Raw genomic sequence first — 18315 nt, forward strand, 5'->3', positions numbered from 1 at the left:
ACTGTGTGTGACTCTTTCTCTACAGGGGACCTTGTTGATTCTTATTTGAGTTGATTTCAGCTGGAGCGTGTGGTTTTAAACAGCATGACAGCAGTCGCTCTTCGTCCTCTGTGATGACTGAACAAAACCACCTGCTGATGAAGTGCGTCCAGGTGAAGTCAGTAAATAGGAAAGCATATTTTTACACTGTCACTTATTCATAGGCAGTGTTTTAATGTAACAAAGTACAAATACTTTGCTACTGTACTTAAGTACAAAATCCACATATCTGTACTTTACTTTGTTATTTGTATTTCTCGCAACTTGAAAGACAACTTGTCCTACCACTGAGCCACCAATGCTCAATCCTCACTTTTTTTTAATACTTTTACTTCTAAAACTTAAGTACATTTTATATCACAAATTAAGTACAGTCTTATACAAGATTGTATAAGACTGTTCATACTGTAAGAATATCACATTTTTGTTCAACAGTGCTTTTACTATTCAAAGAAATCTGAGGTCATACCATTATTATTTGATTTTTTTAAAAACATTTTACATATTTTATTCATTTAATCTGTAATGCATCATTCATTCATTCATTTTCTACCACTTTAGCCACCACATGAGGTTGTGTAAGGTCGCCAGTCCATCACAGATACAACCGAAAAACATACACTCTCACACAAACACATCTTCATTTTATGCAATTGTAATTCAATATAAATATTTCATATTTAATATTTAAAAAACCTCACGCCTGATCCAGTCTCTGGGAATCGTTATTTAATGTCATGAAATGTTTTGCAAAATGTCAGTAAAGATTATACATTACGTTTTAGTGCCTTGGTTTACGTCTGTAAAAAGTAAATGCCTCATCCTTTTTAAATAAATAGATTTAACAAGCAAAAATACAGAAGATGATATTTAAATATCTATTTCACTGAGTGCATCCTGGAAGCCCAGTAGTGTCAAAGTAGAATTAGTAATTGCTTCCCTCAGGCAGTTCAACCTCTTCACCATTTCCTCTTGGCGTCAGGGAAAAGCCATTTCCATTTATCATTCTGAAAAAAAAAGATAAGAAAGTTGATCATTAAACATGACAAACTTTGGATAAATAATAATTTTACAGAATATAAGTGTTTTAAAGAAAACATTTTGCTTACCTTTACCACCTTGGGTCTGACGTCCTCCAAAGGCTCATACGTGTTGCTGATGAGTTTGGGATGAACTGAACTTTCACTGCCAGGAATCATCTCGTATATGTCTTCTTGAGAGAAGATGCCTTCACTGGGGACCTCGTCGTACACTAAATCACTTTGCTGCTCTAACGGCAGCGAGCTACTCTCAGACAGTGCAGTGTGTGGGCTGCCAGCCAGGTAATAGACAGCGCTGTCACCCATGTAGTTCAGACTGCTGGGTGCTGTCTTCTGCGACCACGGGTTGCTGCTCGTGGGTTGTCTGATGGGCTTGGGGGAAAGTCTCGGTGGAGTTTGGGGGGGCACATTCAGCCTGTAGTGGTGCTCCACATCGGAGCTCACGTCCGGTCTGGATGGAGTACTACAACGACTGACACTGTGGTCCCTTGCAGTGGATCTGTCAGCCCTCTCCACATTGTCTTCAGGTAAATGGCGTTGACAGTTTTGGGTTCTTGGAGACTCTCTGGGTGATTGCTTGTTGAGCTGAGCATATAAAAGCCTGTCCTGGTCATGTGGGGAGCCAACGTCAAGGTGTCTGCTTCTCTGAGGCAATGGTGGCACTTCCTGTTTGACACAACATGCCATATTGTTAAATGGTGGTACGTGGTACATGGTTTCCATTATGTTTAAACATACAGTATATACAGAGGGTATAAGAATGTGCAATATAGAGCTTCTTATATCATTTTTCAACTCAACCTAGGCAATCTGATTTTTAAAAAAATAATAATAATAATTTTCACCAACTGTATAAACACACCTGAGCACTACTAAAAATGTGACGTCTTTGACTGAACAACGAAGATAAAAAAAAAGATTTTTAAAGCCTGAATGTGTGACCTATAAACACACACCCCCAGGATGTCCATATAAGGAGTTGTGTATTATTCCCACAGCAAATTATAATGGGTGCATCTATGGAACAGATCCATAGATGGGTTAAGCCATAAAATGATCATAATACATGTATCCTCAGAGATCAGGGAAATACGTCAAACTTAAATACTTAAATACTGATAATAAATTGATGTGTAAAGTGTACGAACCTCTTCCATGTCGCTCCTTGGTGGCTGTGTTTGAGGTGACGCACGTTGTGTTTCCACAGTTTTTTCTTTAGGGCTGATGTGGATGGTGTCATACAGCTCTTCAGTCATTACCTGCATTGATACAAAACCAAAACAGCAGTCAGGACATCACTGATCCATGCTGCTTTAGGAGAGGATGAAACTAAACTTAAAAAGAAGTTTTTAGCTCACCTCAAAGCATGACGATGTCAGATATTCTCTGAATGGCTCAATTGGGTTTGTCTTGTAGTATTCTATTAGATCGGGCACCGTGTCGTGTAGCTCGTCGTCTCCACAGACGACAAACTGCCCATTTTCTGTTTGGTTGATCACAAAGTGTCGACATCGATCCCTGCCTCTACAAAAGAGATTTATATTTTTTATTCTTTTTAAAAAAGTGTTCAAGAGTTCAGAAAATGCAGTAAAACAATAAGTAAGTCTGCATGAACCACTGAAACATCATTTGTGACTATTTGGACGTTTAAATGGTTGCCATTAATATCCACCAATGAAGCTGTATTACTTACAGAATTAGACTGGATTTCATACAAATCATGGGGGTCTTAAAAATATCTAATCGCTTGTTTAGACTAAACCAATACTCACTTATATGACAGTATGTACCCGATGGCTTTGGCACTGAGACGCACCAGGAAATAGCCCAGCTTCTTTTCTCTAAGTATTTCTTCAGCATCTCTGTACAGAGAGGAACAAACACTTTTATATAAGTATACATATAAATATGCGGCAGGTGAATTGTTAATTTAATTACTTCGTATAGAAATAATAAAATAAAAAAAAAGGGATTTGTATGTGATATCCAGTTTACTTACTCTCTAGTGATGAAACCCAGGAACCAAGAAGGAAAGAAGCCATTGTGGACAATGAGAGGCACTTGAGTCTCTACGAACCACTTCGATGCCAATTCTCTCAGTCTCCTCTCAGTCAGTTCAGTGTAAGAGTCCTTGTGTGGTGCCTGAGGTTCCATCCTGGCTCGGTCCTGATCAATGAGTCAGTGATGACAGTCAGCATTTGTTTCCCAACATCAACAGTGAGTCTGTACTTCAACTCATTTGCTTATTTTCCAGGAGGTGTCAACTAAAGACTAAAAGTAGCTCAATGTTCACTGAAATTCATCACTGAAATAAAACAAAAAAACGTGGCTTCCACAGTGCCTGCTTTTCAAATGTTAAATTTCATTAACATTCATTAAATCACAAAATATAGCTAATTTGTATAGTTCACAAAAACTAAACAGAATCCACAACTAGCAGTTTCCCTTTTTTATTTAACAATAATTCCTTGTCTGTATTGTCCTGTTGAAGATATGGAGACATATGATAACTAGTCATTAAAGCGTAATTCTTACCTTGAAGAAAAGCCGCAGGCAGTCCCCAAAAGAGGGTGATTTGGGATTTTTCTGATCCTTTATTCTTGAATCTGATAAGATTTTTTCACATCTGCGTTTCCCACACAGAGAACACAAATTCCTTTCAAACGCTATAGAAAAAGAATGAAAATCAACACTGATTCTTCAATGTTTAAATGTGTAAAGCTCACATGCTGGTATTAAAAGTTTCAGTGGCGGCTCATACCTTTCCTCGAGACTGAAGGTGGGTGGTTTGAACCTGGTGTCATTTCAGCAGACAATAAAACGCTTGTCTTAACTTCTCATCAGTCTCTGATCTATAGCTAAGTGTGTTCTTCTGAGGGAGTATGGCCCCTCATGGGAGATATAGACAGGTGACATTTAGAGTTACACACTTTTTTTCCGAGGGCTTGGAAAGCAGTGATGCTTGCCAACGATACAGCCGAGTTCATGCATCTCATTTGCATAAAAGAGACGACTAAACAAACAAGAGCTTCCTGAAGAGAAACGGAAAGTAAGCTGCACAGAGACTGTGGTTTGTGTGCACATGAGTTACGTGGGAGCAAAGCTGCGTCACCAGTTCGTCGTTTGGGTTTTCTGATCTGCATTTACAGTAAATTGTGGTCAAAAGGTATAGGAGCAAAAATTTAGATACTTGGGAAAACCTGATATGATTTTGGAGGTCTTAAAAAAAAACCAACACTGGTAAAAGCTGATATTCCCCAGCCTTGTTTATGACTTAATGATGTAGTCATAAACAATGGCAAACTCTTAGCCCCCATCAATTACTGACAGTCATCATGAATCACCTCCCATGTTCTGGTTTTGTGGCCCATGATGAACAGTAGGAACTCCTTGTGGGACAGAAACAACAACCAGAACAGTGTGTGTCACACTGAGCGGGATGAGGCCGGACTCACCGATGACAACTCAGAAACATTATACCAGTATACAACTGGTTAAATGGCCCTGAAGTCACAAAGTGTGGTTCTGAATGTGTTAAAAATAATATTATTACAACATTACAGGACAATATGGAAACAACATGGTGGATAGCATGGTAATCATTTTGTAATTAACTTAACAGTGATACTATCTTATTTATGGTAGTTTGGTGATAACAATGGTAACGGTGTGGTAATAGGGAGATACTATTACAGTAGTATTATGTTATTTTTAAAGTAATGTCTAGGTAATAGTGGGGTAAGGAAGAATTAGTATAGGTAGCCATCTCTTTATTAATTCAAGGAACAGTCAGTGTAAGACTCTCACCTGAATATGTGTTTATATCAAAATGGATTATTACCAAAATATAAAGTTCACCCTCCCTTATGACACCTCCCCCAACACACACACACATTTTATAACCAAACCACAAATGTTGATTTCAATCATAAAAACAATAAATTAAATAATAAATAACCCACATATGATACTGTACTGTAAATGCACTGTAATTCAACTCATTGGGATCTACACAGTCAACTGTTTAACCAGTAAGGACATACAAACATATGTTCCTTGTATGACTAAATATTGCTACAGTGGCCAAGAACTTCGACATGATCTGATCTTTCAAATGTCTCTGTGAGTCATTATCTGCCTCTCTGAGGATTTGGGGTCAAAAGTTAGCTTTGGTTCAGAACCCATTGCATCACATTTGCATCGTTTACCAATGTGAGCATGATGAACTATAAACAGAGTAATACATATAAGCTCTGTATATCTCACAGATACATATTTTAAAATTAAAGTTGACCAATTCGACAGCAGGTAAGAGACTATTAGTTTTTTTGTTTTAGTCTTGTGGCGTCATACAGTACCCTTGAGGAGGATGTGGGTCTTGAAAGGTCACAAGTCAGTTGACGCCTGTAAAATGTCACTTCAACAGAATAACTTTCCTTTAGACCTCAGGGTTAAGCAAGCGTCCTCACAAACAACAGAGATAAATATTCGGTGGTAATGATGCAACTTGCATAACTACAGTTATTATGGGTTGTTTGGAATTTCCACACCACTGTAGTGCATTTGATTAAAAAGCTACAATGTCATGTTACTGTTTACATCATGTTCTAACAATGGTGCGTGTCTGCACATTGACTTTGTGTGTAAACTCGCACAGTGTCCGGTGTGGCCGCAACATTAGGCTAAAAAGAAAGCGTTCTGTGATGAATGTCCTCATTTTGACAACTTAGTTTAGTTTTTTGATTGTAAAGATGTGGAATTCTTGCATTAACATGTTAACATGGTCACTCCTCCCTTTCCCCAAGTGTGTCACATCACTATGTTGGCCGTTGCTTAATAAAAAGGATGTTCTTTTATTTGTGAAGTGAGATTTGGCTTCAAAATGTGGACTGCTGAAGAAACAGTTCAAGATGGCAGCCTCTGTAAATGAAGGCAGAAGGCACGTGCCACAAATATACTGTATTTAAAGGGCTTAGGCTAAGACTAAGAGATTATATACTTATTGAAGCATATTTATGGGTTGTGTATTCAGTTTCTGCCAATAAAATCTTCTAAATGTTGCACAGTGGGCCTTTAAATGGTACCTGTACTTATTTTTGAGTCATCTCTGCTCTTTTGTTTCACTATTTTGCAGGAAGTTTGTTCCAACTTGATCTCGTTTCGTTGATCTTGTGAAACACCGCCACCCAGCGGTGGTACGGCTGAATCACACTCAAGCGCACGCACCACCTTGGCTGCTGTAAACTACATCTCCCGTGCTCCTTAGTGCACGTGGCAGGCAGTCATGCGGGTGGAAACGGCAGTGCGCATCCGCTGCGCTGCTGCTGCACGAAGAAGAACTTTCGGGGGAAGATGCACGAAGAGGAGGATGGCAGCGAGACGGACTCCTGCAAAGCTCCGCGGGTCGTGGCCGCCAAGTCCGTGGACATGGCTGAGGTGCAGGGCGCGAAGGAGCAGCAGGCTGCCTCGAGGCTGTGCGGGTATTTGAACAAACTGTCCGGCAAGGGGCCGCTGAGGGGGTTCAGGCCGAGGTGGTTCGTGTACGATCCGAGGAAGTGTTACTTGTATTACTTCAAGACTCCGCAGGATGCACTGCCACTCGGACACATCGACATCGGCGACGCCTGCTTCTGCTACGACGTGGAGGGAGAAGAGGGTCAGTTTGAGATTCGCACCGCGGAGAAGGAGTTTCTCTTCAGGGTACAAACTTTTTCTCTGTGTGTGTTTGTGTATGTGTGTGCTGTCATGTGTCACTTCCTTTATTCAAGCTGAGAAACAGACACACCCATTTAGACTGTACACGTTCATATTTTATTTATTTATTTAACTTTATTTTTAATGTCTTTCTGTGTGTGTGTGTGTGTGCAGTGTATGTGGGTTTATGTTAATGGTTATCTGTCTGTCTTCAATTTTCAATACATTCGTATTATCGTCCAAGTTAGCATTTGTTTGATTGACCTAAATGAGCCTCTGTTATGTTGATATTGAGCATATCTTTTATTATTGACTTATTGCACAGCCCCAAAGTTCAGCATGCAGTAAATGGATATCACGTTATTGCACTGAGCCATTCAGTAACTCAGGTGTGTGATTTGGTATGTGCTAAATGCTATAATACAGTAAAGTTTAGCCCATCTCAAATCGCAATGGCCATACATGTCACTATTAGATAGTTTCCCCATATTTTAAGCCCTATTGTCCTTATTGTCCTATTGTCTGATCTTTCTTTCTTTCTTTCTTTCTTTCTTTCTTTCTTTCTTTCTTTCTTTCTTTCTTTCTCTCAGCAGCCCATGTTTACCAGCACATTCTTCTGAATCTGAATCAGCACATTCTGCAGTGTGTCTGCTCACTGTTTACATTCTTAGACACATTTAAATACCCGTGACCAAGGGGTCATGGCGTCCCATGTGATATGTTTTTTTTTCTGCTAGCATGTAACTTGTATGGGTTCAGTCGGTGCCAAACCAGGCTCCGTCTTTGTCAGCTGTCACTGAAGTGTCACCGGAACCATGTTTTCAGCAGATGTGTGAACTGTGCTACTGCACGGCCCGAGGCTGGAACTGAGACCGAAACCAGCGTCTGTTCCCATTCACATGACTGATCAAAAAGTAACCAGCTATTTAAAGTGATGGTTCATGTTTTCGATTTAACATCTGTTATCAAGGTGTCAGGTCTTTTGTTGTTGTTGTTTAACTGTTGCTTTCTAAATTCTGACTTGTATTAGGGTTGATCAAGTTTACAGCGTATGTCTGTTCTCATTTGATGTGTGTTCTTTCTGTTGTTATCTTTTCAGGCCCCCAGCAAGCAGGTAATGCATTACTGGCTCCAGCAGTTGCAGCAGAAGCGTTGGGAGTACAGCAGCACACGAGGCTCCGGCCAGAGAGACAGCTGGAGCTCCCCAACCCTGTCCTTCCCTCCCACTGGCCTTGTCGGCAAAGACAATGGTAGATACCAATACACAGACACAAGTGTACGCACAGCGAAAATGTATCATGTGGACAGGACACTTTTAAGTTACGTCCAGGCACCAGCTCAAAGTAAACACCTATATCTGATCGGTTAATGTTGACACAAGTGCTGTGAACACAAGTCAAGAGTTTGTAGACGTGGTAATGTCCTTTCATTTTAATCAAAAACCTCATGTCGTTCACTCACCTGCAGGATTAAGGTTTTGTAATCAGTGCCATTTGTAATACCTTTCAGAAATGTGGAATTAAGTGCATTTTTAACATACTTTTTATTGTTTATAAATCCATAATAAAGCCTGAATGTAGCTTGGTATACAATAGATGTATATATATATATATGTATATTTTTATATATATATATATATATATATATATATATATATATATATATATATATATATATATATATATATATATATATATATATATATATATATGTATATCTTTTTTCATATATATATTAAATATTCTTTCTTTTCAAATATTCCTGGTTGTAATGAGAAAGAATAGTGTCAAACAACATATTATTAGCTTAAAAGAGACTTAGGAGGAGAGATTCAGATAAATATATAAGGCTTTTAAAACACAAGATAATATATTGGCATGAGAATTATGTTGTATTTATGTCAGTAAATAATGTTTTATTTCCGTGTTTTTCCAAAGCTGTGTACAGCCTCACATTGGCAGACGCACTGACAAGCCCCCTCCAGGACTTCTCAACTCTCCGTGATTAATTCAAGCAAATTAAAGAGCAAATGCGTGATTTAAATTACTTGTATAAATAAATGTAGTTTCAATGCACTCGTAGCATGTCCTCTGTTATGTCGATTGTCAAGCTGTGATGAAATGTGTGGTTGCAGGAAAGAGCAGTGACATCAGCCCTTCTTGCCGTAATGTCTCTTTAACTGGAAATTTCCCTTCATCTGTGAGGAAGTTGTTAATGTTTAATGCATTACTCATGTGTGGATGGACACACATGTGATTACATGTGTATTTTCTGTGGGTTAGAGCACAGCTCATCAACGCATGGGCATCCAGTCACTTGTGAATGGCAATTTTCATTTTGGGGTCCATTCATGATCACTACTCTTCTATTTAAATACTACTAATAACAAAACTAATAATAATAATAATAATAATAATAACAACAGTTTGCATTGTAGATGGTTCCATCTTTGACAAGCTGAGCAGCAGCATGGAGAAGGTGCGTAGCGACTTTGCCATGGAGACAGAAACAGAAGGCGGAGCAATGGTGGGGATCCAGTCAGCGAGAGGGTCCTTACCTGGGACCACAAACCCACTCAACTTTTCACTCAAAAACTTTGGTACAGATCTCAGGTGAGGCCCAGTTCCAACTATCTGCACGCTGCTATAATTGTACTTAATTGCTATAATTGCAAGTCTCTCTTAATGCCCCTGTTTAACAGGTGCAACTACTGTAGTGTATTTGCTACAGCATGTGCCCCAGTAAAGCTGTACTGAGGAAACCAAATACTCTATTGTGTTTTGTTGTAGTCGACGGCAATAGAGGAAATGGTTACGTGCATCCAGGTCACTGGTTGCTCAAGTATGAAGCCATCAAATGTTCCGCTTCTGGGCGACACAACAATTCCATTCACGTAACACACACACAGTGAAGTGCTAAAAATGTGACACATGGATTGAATCGGCTTTGTGACCGTGATGGAAAGAGACGACACTTGTTTAGGTGAACAGGAGCTTTAGAGCAGCTCAACGTACAACATCTTTTTATGATGTTTTCGACAGTTTTGAATGGAAAAAGGTGTTTTTAACTGCAAAATTGTGCCAAACTAGGAGGTTTCTGTGCTGTTGTTACCATCATAATGGTGCCATCTAAATGCACAGTATGTCATTTTTGCCACTAGGGCTCTCGCTCTTTCTCAGTAAAAACAGTAACCAAGGCCACATGGGATCATGAGCTTTGGTTTACTTCCTGATTAAATGGCTGATCCTCTCCATCTTTATCCAGAAGGTCCTTTGTATTCCAGCCTTTTCTTCATTTGTATACACCATTTAACAACCACCTTTTTGAAAACAGCTTGACACCAACCAACTACTGAAAAGTGTGATTAGACGCCTCAGCAAATGTGGAACACAAACCCTCCTTTACCCGTTTAAGTAAAAGCACTCAAGTGTTTTTGTTGCTTCTTTCCAGTCCTGGAAATAGCACAGCACAGAAGAGTAGCTCAAGCATTTAAAAGTTTATGATTTATGGCAATTTTCAATGGCAAACCTTTTAGTAAAATATGGCAACAGCTCTGCAAAAAGCAGATCATGTCATTACAGGTGACCTAAAGTAATGACAAGGTGTGATATTTATGGATCTAAGAAGTATGCATTAGCATTTTTAGATATATTAATACAGACATGCTGTGATTCTCTGTGTATTTAAATGACTTTTCAATAGCAGGAAGCTCCAGTCTCACACTCCTGTCTGGTTATTGTTGTTCTGTCAGGAACTCAATGTCTTATCTGCGGCAAGGCAAAGGAGCTGAGAGCAGGCGCAGTGTCTTCTACACCAGTAACAACAGCGCAGAAGAGTGGGAGTTAGTGGATGCCCCACCCAAAGACTTCCCTGAACAGAAACAGCATCCAGACAACCATAGACGTACGTCCACTTTATGCTGCCTCGGCAACCCGCGCTCTGGCTGTGGTTTGATACTCATACACTTTTTTTTTTTTTTTGTCTAGCACTGCTTCACTTGTTTGCTACCATGAGAAATGCTTTCTTTTTCTAAAGCTTTCTGTTTGTACTCAACCCCTGACGTCACCTGCACATGCAGTTAAAATCTACAGGTACAGGCATCGAGTGATGAAGTTCTCTTCTCTCTCAGATTCCTTTGGATCAGCATTTACTTTCGACTTTGTGCGCAACTCAGCGAGGCCCAAAAGGCCTCTGCTTCGGGACATGATGGGCTCTGGGAGGTTTGGGCGCAGCGCTGAGACACGCAGTACTGAGAGCTCCCCGGTGGAGTGTAATGGCAGCAAACCCTTGGAGATGCAGCTTCGTCTCCAGAGCCAGCAGGAAGAACTGAGCCGCATGCAACAGGAACAGGCCAAACTCCGAGAGGAACTCTCCGGTCACAAGGTACAGTTTTCCCACTCTCATTATAGTGGTACCTTTTAAAAAGGATTGTAGAAAACAAATACATTAAATATCATGAATTCAACGCCACCCAATGTTAGCATCATTTTGCTCTTTTACACTTTTTTTCCCACTAAGTTATAGTAGGCCTATTTGTAGCTGTCAATCCTCATTTTACCTTTGTAGTCGTGTGAAAATAACAAAAAAACAAAACAAAAAAGGAGAAGACAGTGTAGCATCCACTCGATGAAAGGGGAAACCTTGACTGAAGTTGATGTTCAGAAACCAACATGAGAGCTAAACAGAAATCAATTGACCCTGTTGCTACTCTTGACTGGTTTCAATATCCAGTTAAACATTTGTGTTATATTCTTTACCTTTTGTTCATTTTACTTGTGAACAAAAGGTTGATTTGCTCTTTCTCCGCTGTTATCTTGCATCAGTTACATGTGCACGCCCTTTCAAAAACTTCTGGTTAAACAGGAAATTTCAACATTAAAATACACAATGACAAAATACAATCGCTAACTTTACAGTAACAGACTGACCATGGTTATTTACAAAGAGTAAATTAAATTAAATGAGTTTATCAAAGGCTTAAAACATTTGCTTCCTTTCTTGAACTGCCGTTTAGTTGATCAGTTTGCCCTGAAAAGCGTGTGAATTCAGTGTGAATTCAGTGTGAATTCACTGGCATCGTAATGTTGCTGTGTCATTGTGACAAGTGGATCGCAGTTCTCCTAACAGCAGGTGTATGTGTGTGTGTGTGTGTTCTTGCATAAACATGCAGTCCTCATGGAGGCAGAATTGAATTTCTGAGGAGCTGGTTAAGTTTGTGTCCACACGTCCACATCACACACCATCAGCAGTCATTTAGGCTTCAGTGTTTAGCCCAAGATGTTTACCTGTCCTTATTTAATTAATATGTTTATACTAGAGCTGAAATGATTGATCGATTAATCGATTACTAAATGAATCGACAACTATTTTGATCATTGATTAATTGTTTTGAAGCTTTTTTCTTCTTAAATGTGAATATTTTCTTAATTTCTTTGCTCTGGATAACAAAGAAATCATTAAAAGTGAAAAAAAAATGTCAACATTTTTTAAGGTTTTCTGATATTTTATGGACCAAAATCGATTCATCGAGAAAATAATCAACAGATTAATCGATTATGAAAATAATCATTAGTTGCAGCTCTAGTTTATACAATAAAATACAACAAATGCATGAGCGCTGGGAGCAAGGCAAATTAATGAGAATGTTTAAACCACACCGATTCTCTTTGTTAACCAGGAGCTGGTGAGACTTCTTCAGCAAACTCTAAGGACGTCTCAGTGCGACAGGCCAACAGCGCGCTGTCCGGCCCCAGCTCCTGATGCCTCTGCAGCCACAGACCAGACTCAGACTCCCGCGGTAACCCAGGAAGAAATCACCCAGCTGGAGAGCCTGCTTCAAGAAAGAGACGGACAGATCCAGTCGCTGTGTGGCCACATGGAGCGCCTCGCCTTAGAGAAGGAGAGCCTGCAACAGGAGCTAAAAGGCTTGAAGATAAAAGTGGGGGAAATGAATGACCAGCTGGGGATGCTGATGGAGACCATCCAGGCTAAAGATGAAGTCATCATGAAGCTTTCGCAGGAGAGCTCTGAGGACGGCGGGAGTGCCAGTGACACCAGTTCACTGTCTCCCAACAAAGAGCAGCAGGAGCTGGACATCCTCAAGGTGAAGAGGAAGACGAGAGTTGATACAGACGCGAAAGCTGCTGATAAGTCCTTTGCATAGCAGCCATTTCACAATGTTTTAGAAAGAAAAGCACAGGTCATTGTTTCGTTTTCCATTTCCATTTTTGACAGTAAACCAGCATGCATGAAACTGAGGAAGAGAAATGAAACTCGGACATCATTCATTTGATTTTTTTTACACCTGTGATTTTCTACTGTGACCTTTTCAAAGTGTGTTTTTGCTGTGGTTAAATTTCCACTGATTAATCGGACTGTTTTTGTCATTTTCAGGACAGTCTCCAAGGCTACAAATCTCAAAACAAGTTCTTGAACAAAGAGATCCTGGAGCTGACAGTATTGCGCAGAAATGCAGAGAGTAGAGAAAAGGCTTTGGAAGCAAAGGTACGGTCTTTTGTTTTTCGACGTTCGTGATACATTTCTCTGTTCATAGAAACAGGAAGTCTGTGTCAAGTGTAGGGGGGAAGTCCAGCACTGAACTTAGCTGATGTCCTAAACTGCAAAACAGGGAAAATGTAACACAAGCTGAAACCTTGACGTAAGCCTTTCTATGTTTTTCCTTCTGCAGTGTATCGCGCTGGAGGCCAAGTTGTGTCAGGTGGAGAGTAAATATCTGGTGCTGCTTCAAGAAGTGAAAAACCCAGTCTGTTCCTCCTCAGAGCAGAATCCTGCCCATGAGGTCATTTCCAGATTATTGGAGGATGCCCTGCAGGCAGAGGGCTCTGAACAGCAAGAACATCCCATCTTTAAACCAAACACTGTCAGGTAGGGGGGAATACCTCGAAGAGCGTTTGCCATGAATTGAACTTCACTGATGATATAACATTTGTCTCTGTTTCGATTTGACGACAGCGAGTATGACGTGTTTGGCTTCAAGACGGTGCCTGAAGAGGAGGAGGAGGAAGAGAAGCTGGTTGCAAAGGTGAGAGCCTTGGAGCTCAAGTCCTTGTCCATGACAAATCAGGAGGTGTCCGTTGGAGTGAAGTGGGAGAACTATCTGGCCAGCACCATGAACAGAGACCTGGTGCGCTCCCCTGAGCTCAAATCCCTGATTCGCTGCGGTGTTCCCCACGAGCACCGGTCCCAGGTGTGGCGCTGGTGTGTCTCCTTCCATGTCAAAAAGTTCCGGGACCATTTGGCAGCAGACTATTACGAGACCTTGCTGAATGTGGCCCGGGATAAACCCAACCCTGCTTCGAAGCAGATCGAGCTGGACCTGTTGCGCACTTTGCCAAACAACAAGCACTATGCTTCTCCAAGTGCAGGCGGCATCCAGAAACTCAGGAATGTCCTGATGGCATTCTCCTGGAGGAATCCGGATATCGGCTACTGTCAGGGACTGAACAGGTACTGGGTGATTTGCTTTATTCTTCCACTTCTTTCTTTTAATGACTTAAAATAATTCATTTGGTTTTGCGTATCGTTTCTTCAGACTGGCTGCCATCGCCTTGCTGTATCTGGACCAAGAGGATGCCTTCTGGACTCTTGTAGCCATAGTGGAAGTTTTCATGCCAAGAGACTATTACACCAAGACTCTGCTTGGCTCGCAGGTTAGATTGTAATACTGGCTGCTGACACAGGGACACGTGAGGCTTGACTCACCGGAGCAGGAATGCAGCACTGTTTATTGTCTGTCTCTCGCTGCTGGATGGTTTCACATGCTTTCTGTCTGTGCTCCCCGCGCCCGTCTGTGCAGGTTGACCAGCGCGTGTTCAAGGACCTGATGTGTGAGAAGCTGCCCCGGCTTCATGCCCACTTTGAGCAGTACAAGGTCGACTTCTCCCTCATCACCTTCAACTGGTTCCTGGTGGTGTTTGTGGACAGCGTAGTGAGTGACATTCTCTTCAAGATCTGGGACGCCTTTCTGTTCGAAGGCCCAAAGGTGAGACACAGAAGAGAAAGTGAAAGTGTGTCTCTTTAATTTAGGGTTAGTTTCAATGATGAATGCAGGCCTTAAGCCTTTGACTAAATATTCTTTGAGTAAAGATAACTGAAGGAAACTGAAAAACTGACTTTAAGTTTTATGTGTTAACTCAGACCTTAATGTTGTCTTTCCCAACATGAAATTATAACCCAGTTCGACAGCTGCATAGCTTTTTCTTTGTTGTTTGGTTTTATGAGGTCCAGGTTGTCCTGCCATAAATCTCTGGCTTCAGATTTAAAAACTGCTTCGACACTGATGAGCATCATCAAACATACTGTAAGCCTAAGACAAATCCTTTTCTTTGTAAAAGGAAATCAGAATAAAACCAAGTGACTGTTGGTATTGGGCTTTATTTGGCCAGGTTGACACAAACACCACATTCTAAACCAAAACAAGTTTAACCACCAAGTTTGTGAAACTCTCCTGTTTGTCCACTTGGTGGCGACGGAACCAAACAATGAAACGAGGCAACATTTTTATACATTTTGAACCATGTTTTTGCTCCCATCTGCTTAATATGTGTAAGTACAGTGTTCATTCTCCTCTAGTTCTGTTTTTGGCACTTTGTGCAGCAGCCTGATGTCACTGGTCACATTAACAATGGCTCTGGTTTAGTTCATGTAAGTCAGGACAGTGTGACCGTAAACCAGCATGTGGAACTCGTCACGCCGTCAGTCGCTTCATCATTTTCACAGTGGCTGCTGTTGCAAACATGTAGTAAATGACTGACAGCAGCAGTAAGAACACTGATAGTGTCTCACAATAGCAACGTCAGGAAATATTAAAATGCAAAGGACGATGCTAAGCTCTGCGTTACAGGAGATTTCTAAACTTTGGTGAAAACACTGTCTGGGGTAGTCACCATGACAACGCCTTCCCTACATGAATGTATATTGATTTTTTTAGGTGTAGTATTATCGCTTATTCTGTGTTTGTTCAGTGAAGGTGAAGGGGGAAAAAAGAAGAAAAGAAAAGATAATAATGTTCTATTCTATATGAAAAGCTGAGTATTGAATTCCGCACTTTTGATGTTTCCCTTTGCCTCAGATCATATTTCGCTTCGCCCTGGCTCTCTTCAAGTACAAGGAGGAAGAGTTTTTGAAGTTGGAGGACTCCACCGCAATCTTCAAATACCTTCGATACTTCACAAGAACAATCCTGGATTCGAGGTAGAGGCCACTGCTGCTTTGTTGTGGTATCCACCGCCGTGTGTATACGCATGAATCATCTATAACGCCTGCAGTAGTGAAGAGTGAGACAGTAAGGCGCTGGAATAGCCGATCATAACACCATCTCCATTCAAACAATCAGCTCCAAAGCTAAGTAGCGTTGAGTGATTCTCATCGTTATGTCCCTACAGTCGGTCAGAATCACCTACAATAACGGAGACTAGTGAAAGCACACTTAACAGATTTGATACGGCTTCAGAACAACAGAACATCATCACAGGGATTTTTATTCCTCTGTTGATTAATGTTTTTTGTTTTTTTTTCCCCTACCAGGAAGCTGATGAGCGTCGCGTTTGTGGACATGAACCCTTTCCCCATGAGACAAATCCAGAACCGCCGCTCCTTTCACCTGGAGAAAGTGCGACTGGAGCTGACCGAGCTGGAGGCGATCAGACAGACCTTCCTCAGGGAGAGAGAGTCGAGTCAGGACGGCCGGAGCTTCGTCAGTGACGATGAGGAGGACAACTGACGTGCTCCCACTCACAGCTGATGATGTTGTAAAAAAAGGGATTTTATTTTGTAAAGAATTGTCGGAGTCGGTCTCCGCGTCAGCACCGGACCAATCACTTTATATACATGTTGAGAGAGATCGCATCAAAGGACCGGTGACATTACAGGCCACGTGTGGTTGCTGTCAGTATTTGTGTAAATACTTTGTTTGCTGTAAGCGTGTGTGTTTACATGATTGTCAAAACCTTTTTGTTTGTCTTTCCGAGTGCCAACTTTAACACCGTCCAAATCAGGGTTTATAAAACCATGGCTGTGATCTTTTTTTCCCATTTTTTCTAATCTTGTTTTAAGATGTTTTTATGTTTTCTGTGTCTGCGTCGCCATTCTTAAATGGCTCATGATGATTGTTGTACTTTTTTTTTTTTTTCACATTACCACTGGACAGCACATATTTTGTGTCTGCTCCCTGTGCCTGAGCTTAAATCACGTATGCTGAAAGTCATATTTTCGGTAAAACTTAACAAAAGTTAACATTCCAGGTTGAACAGCAAGCACATTCAGTTTTTTTTGTTTTTTTTTTTTAAATCCTTCCATTGATAATCACTCAGAAAATGATGTGGAATATTTTAGGAATGACTGCGACTGGAAATGAATGTTTTTATCTTTGGATTCAGGGGATTCTAGCGTAATGTTGGTGAGTTACATTTATGTTATCTCCTCGTATCTGAAGTACCACTCAATATTTACACCCAGAATAAGCGGACAATTCATTTGACCTTACATTTTTACTGAAACATTAACGTCCATATAACATGCCTTATTATTATTTCTCTGTCTGTTTTTAGTAATGTTGTCCCCAAAAACCTACTCTGCAGAATGTAAAGTACATGTGTGAAATGCTGGGATTGCTGAAGCATTTGCATCGATTGGCCTCTGTGTGGCAGTGTAACACATGTTTTGCCAGCGTTTACACTCATTCACAGGTACCATTAATATGCTATATTTCAGCTTGGGATAAAATAGCTACAATGTGAGTTTGTCAGTGGGACTGTTGCCATGGAGACATGATTTTTTTTTTCTATCATGGGGGTAAAAACATTTTTCCAGGAGAAACATTTAAGGTACTAACACGTGACAGTTTACTCCTCAGTGCCGTGGCTTTATTCTCTACATTTCCTTTTTTCATGGTTTAGCACTAGTGCTGTTTTGCCGTCTGAATGCCATGTAAGTGGGAGGACGGTTTTCTTCATTTTCTTTTGCGTGATGATGTATTGTTTACAACTCGTTACAGCATTCTCTGCTTTCATTTTCCTTTATGATTCACAGAGATGTGGTCGGCAAAATAATTGTGCATGCAATCTTTGTCTCACCGATCAAACCTGTGAACAAATGACTTGAGTGAAATTGTTATCGTGATAGAATTAAAGTCTTAAGTCTTTTTTTATTTCCTCATGAGAGCAGGTCTCTCTGAAACCATTCAGTTAAAGAAACAAACTTTTTTTCCTCCCCCTTTGGTCCACTCATTATGTTATACACATAGTTTTGTTCTAAGATTAATTTGCATCCATTTCATTCATGTCATTTTCTTGTCTTTTTATTTCTTTTCTTTTTATTTGTTTTGCTTTTTCTCTGCACCGTATTGCACAAAAAGGATGATTTCACAATATTATTTGGCACTTGACTTTGTTTTCCAAGCTTGTATGTTACAAAAACAAGCATACACCACTATACTTTTGTGTAATACCAGTTGAAGGTCAAATTCAATAAACTTTGTCTGACAGAAAGTTGTGTCTCAACTGTAGGTGTCAACAAGAAATGG

At 40.4% G+C, this 18315-nt stretch overlaps 2 protein-coding genes across 3 annotated transcripts; one reads left to right on the top strand and one right to left on the bottom strand.

Moving 5' to 3' along the window:
- Positions 1-687: 687 nt before the first annotated feature.
- On the bottom strand, positions 688-4593 carry LOC122776178 (SH2 domain-containing protein 7-like). The gene is made up of 8 exons (XM_044036578.1): positions 3841-4593; positions 3615-3745; positions 3079-3245; positions 2852-2941; positions 2438-2603; positions 2228-2338; positions 1149-1745; positions 688-1046 (listed from the first exon to the last, which is right to left on the bottom strand). The coding sequence occupies exons 1-8, from the start codon at positions 3881-3883 to the stop codon at positions 999-1001; spliced, it is 1353 nt and encodes a 450-aa protein (XP_043892513.1). The 5' UTR covers positions 3884-4593; the 3' UTR covers positions 688-998.
- Positions 4594-6379: 1786 nt separating this feature from the next.
- On the top strand, positions 6380-18280 carry tbc1d2b (TBC1 domain family, member 2B). Of its 2 annotated transcripts, none has more exons than XM_044035743.1 (13): positions 6380-6779; positions 7873-8023; positions 9199-9385; positions 10525-10676; positions 10903-11156; positions 12451-12876; positions 13167-13277; positions 13462-13658; positions 13746-14240; positions 14326-14443; positions 14590-14775; positions 15865-15986; positions 16320-18280. In XM_044035743.1, the coding sequence occupies exons 1-13, from the start codon at positions 6432-6434 to the stop codon at positions 16513-16515; spliced, it is 2943 nt and encodes a 980-aa protein (XP_043891678.1). In that variant the 5' UTR covers positions 6380-6431; the 3' UTR covers positions 16516-18280. The 2 variants fall into 2 exon arrangements, with proteins under 2 accessions (XP_043891678.1, XP_043891679.1); XM_044035744.1 differs by having other exon boundaries at positions 9211-9385.
- The last annotated feature ends 35 nt before the right edge of the window (positions 18281-18315 follow it).

Source organism: Solea senegalensis, linkage group LG10 (assembly GCF_019176455.1).
Source record: "Solea senegalensis isolate Sse05_10M linkage group LG10, IFAPA_SoseM_1, whole genome shotgun sequence".
Classification (NCBI taxonomy): domain Eukaryota; kingdom Metazoa; phylum Chordata; class Actinopteri; order Pleuronectiformes; family Soleidae; genus Solea; species Solea senegalensis.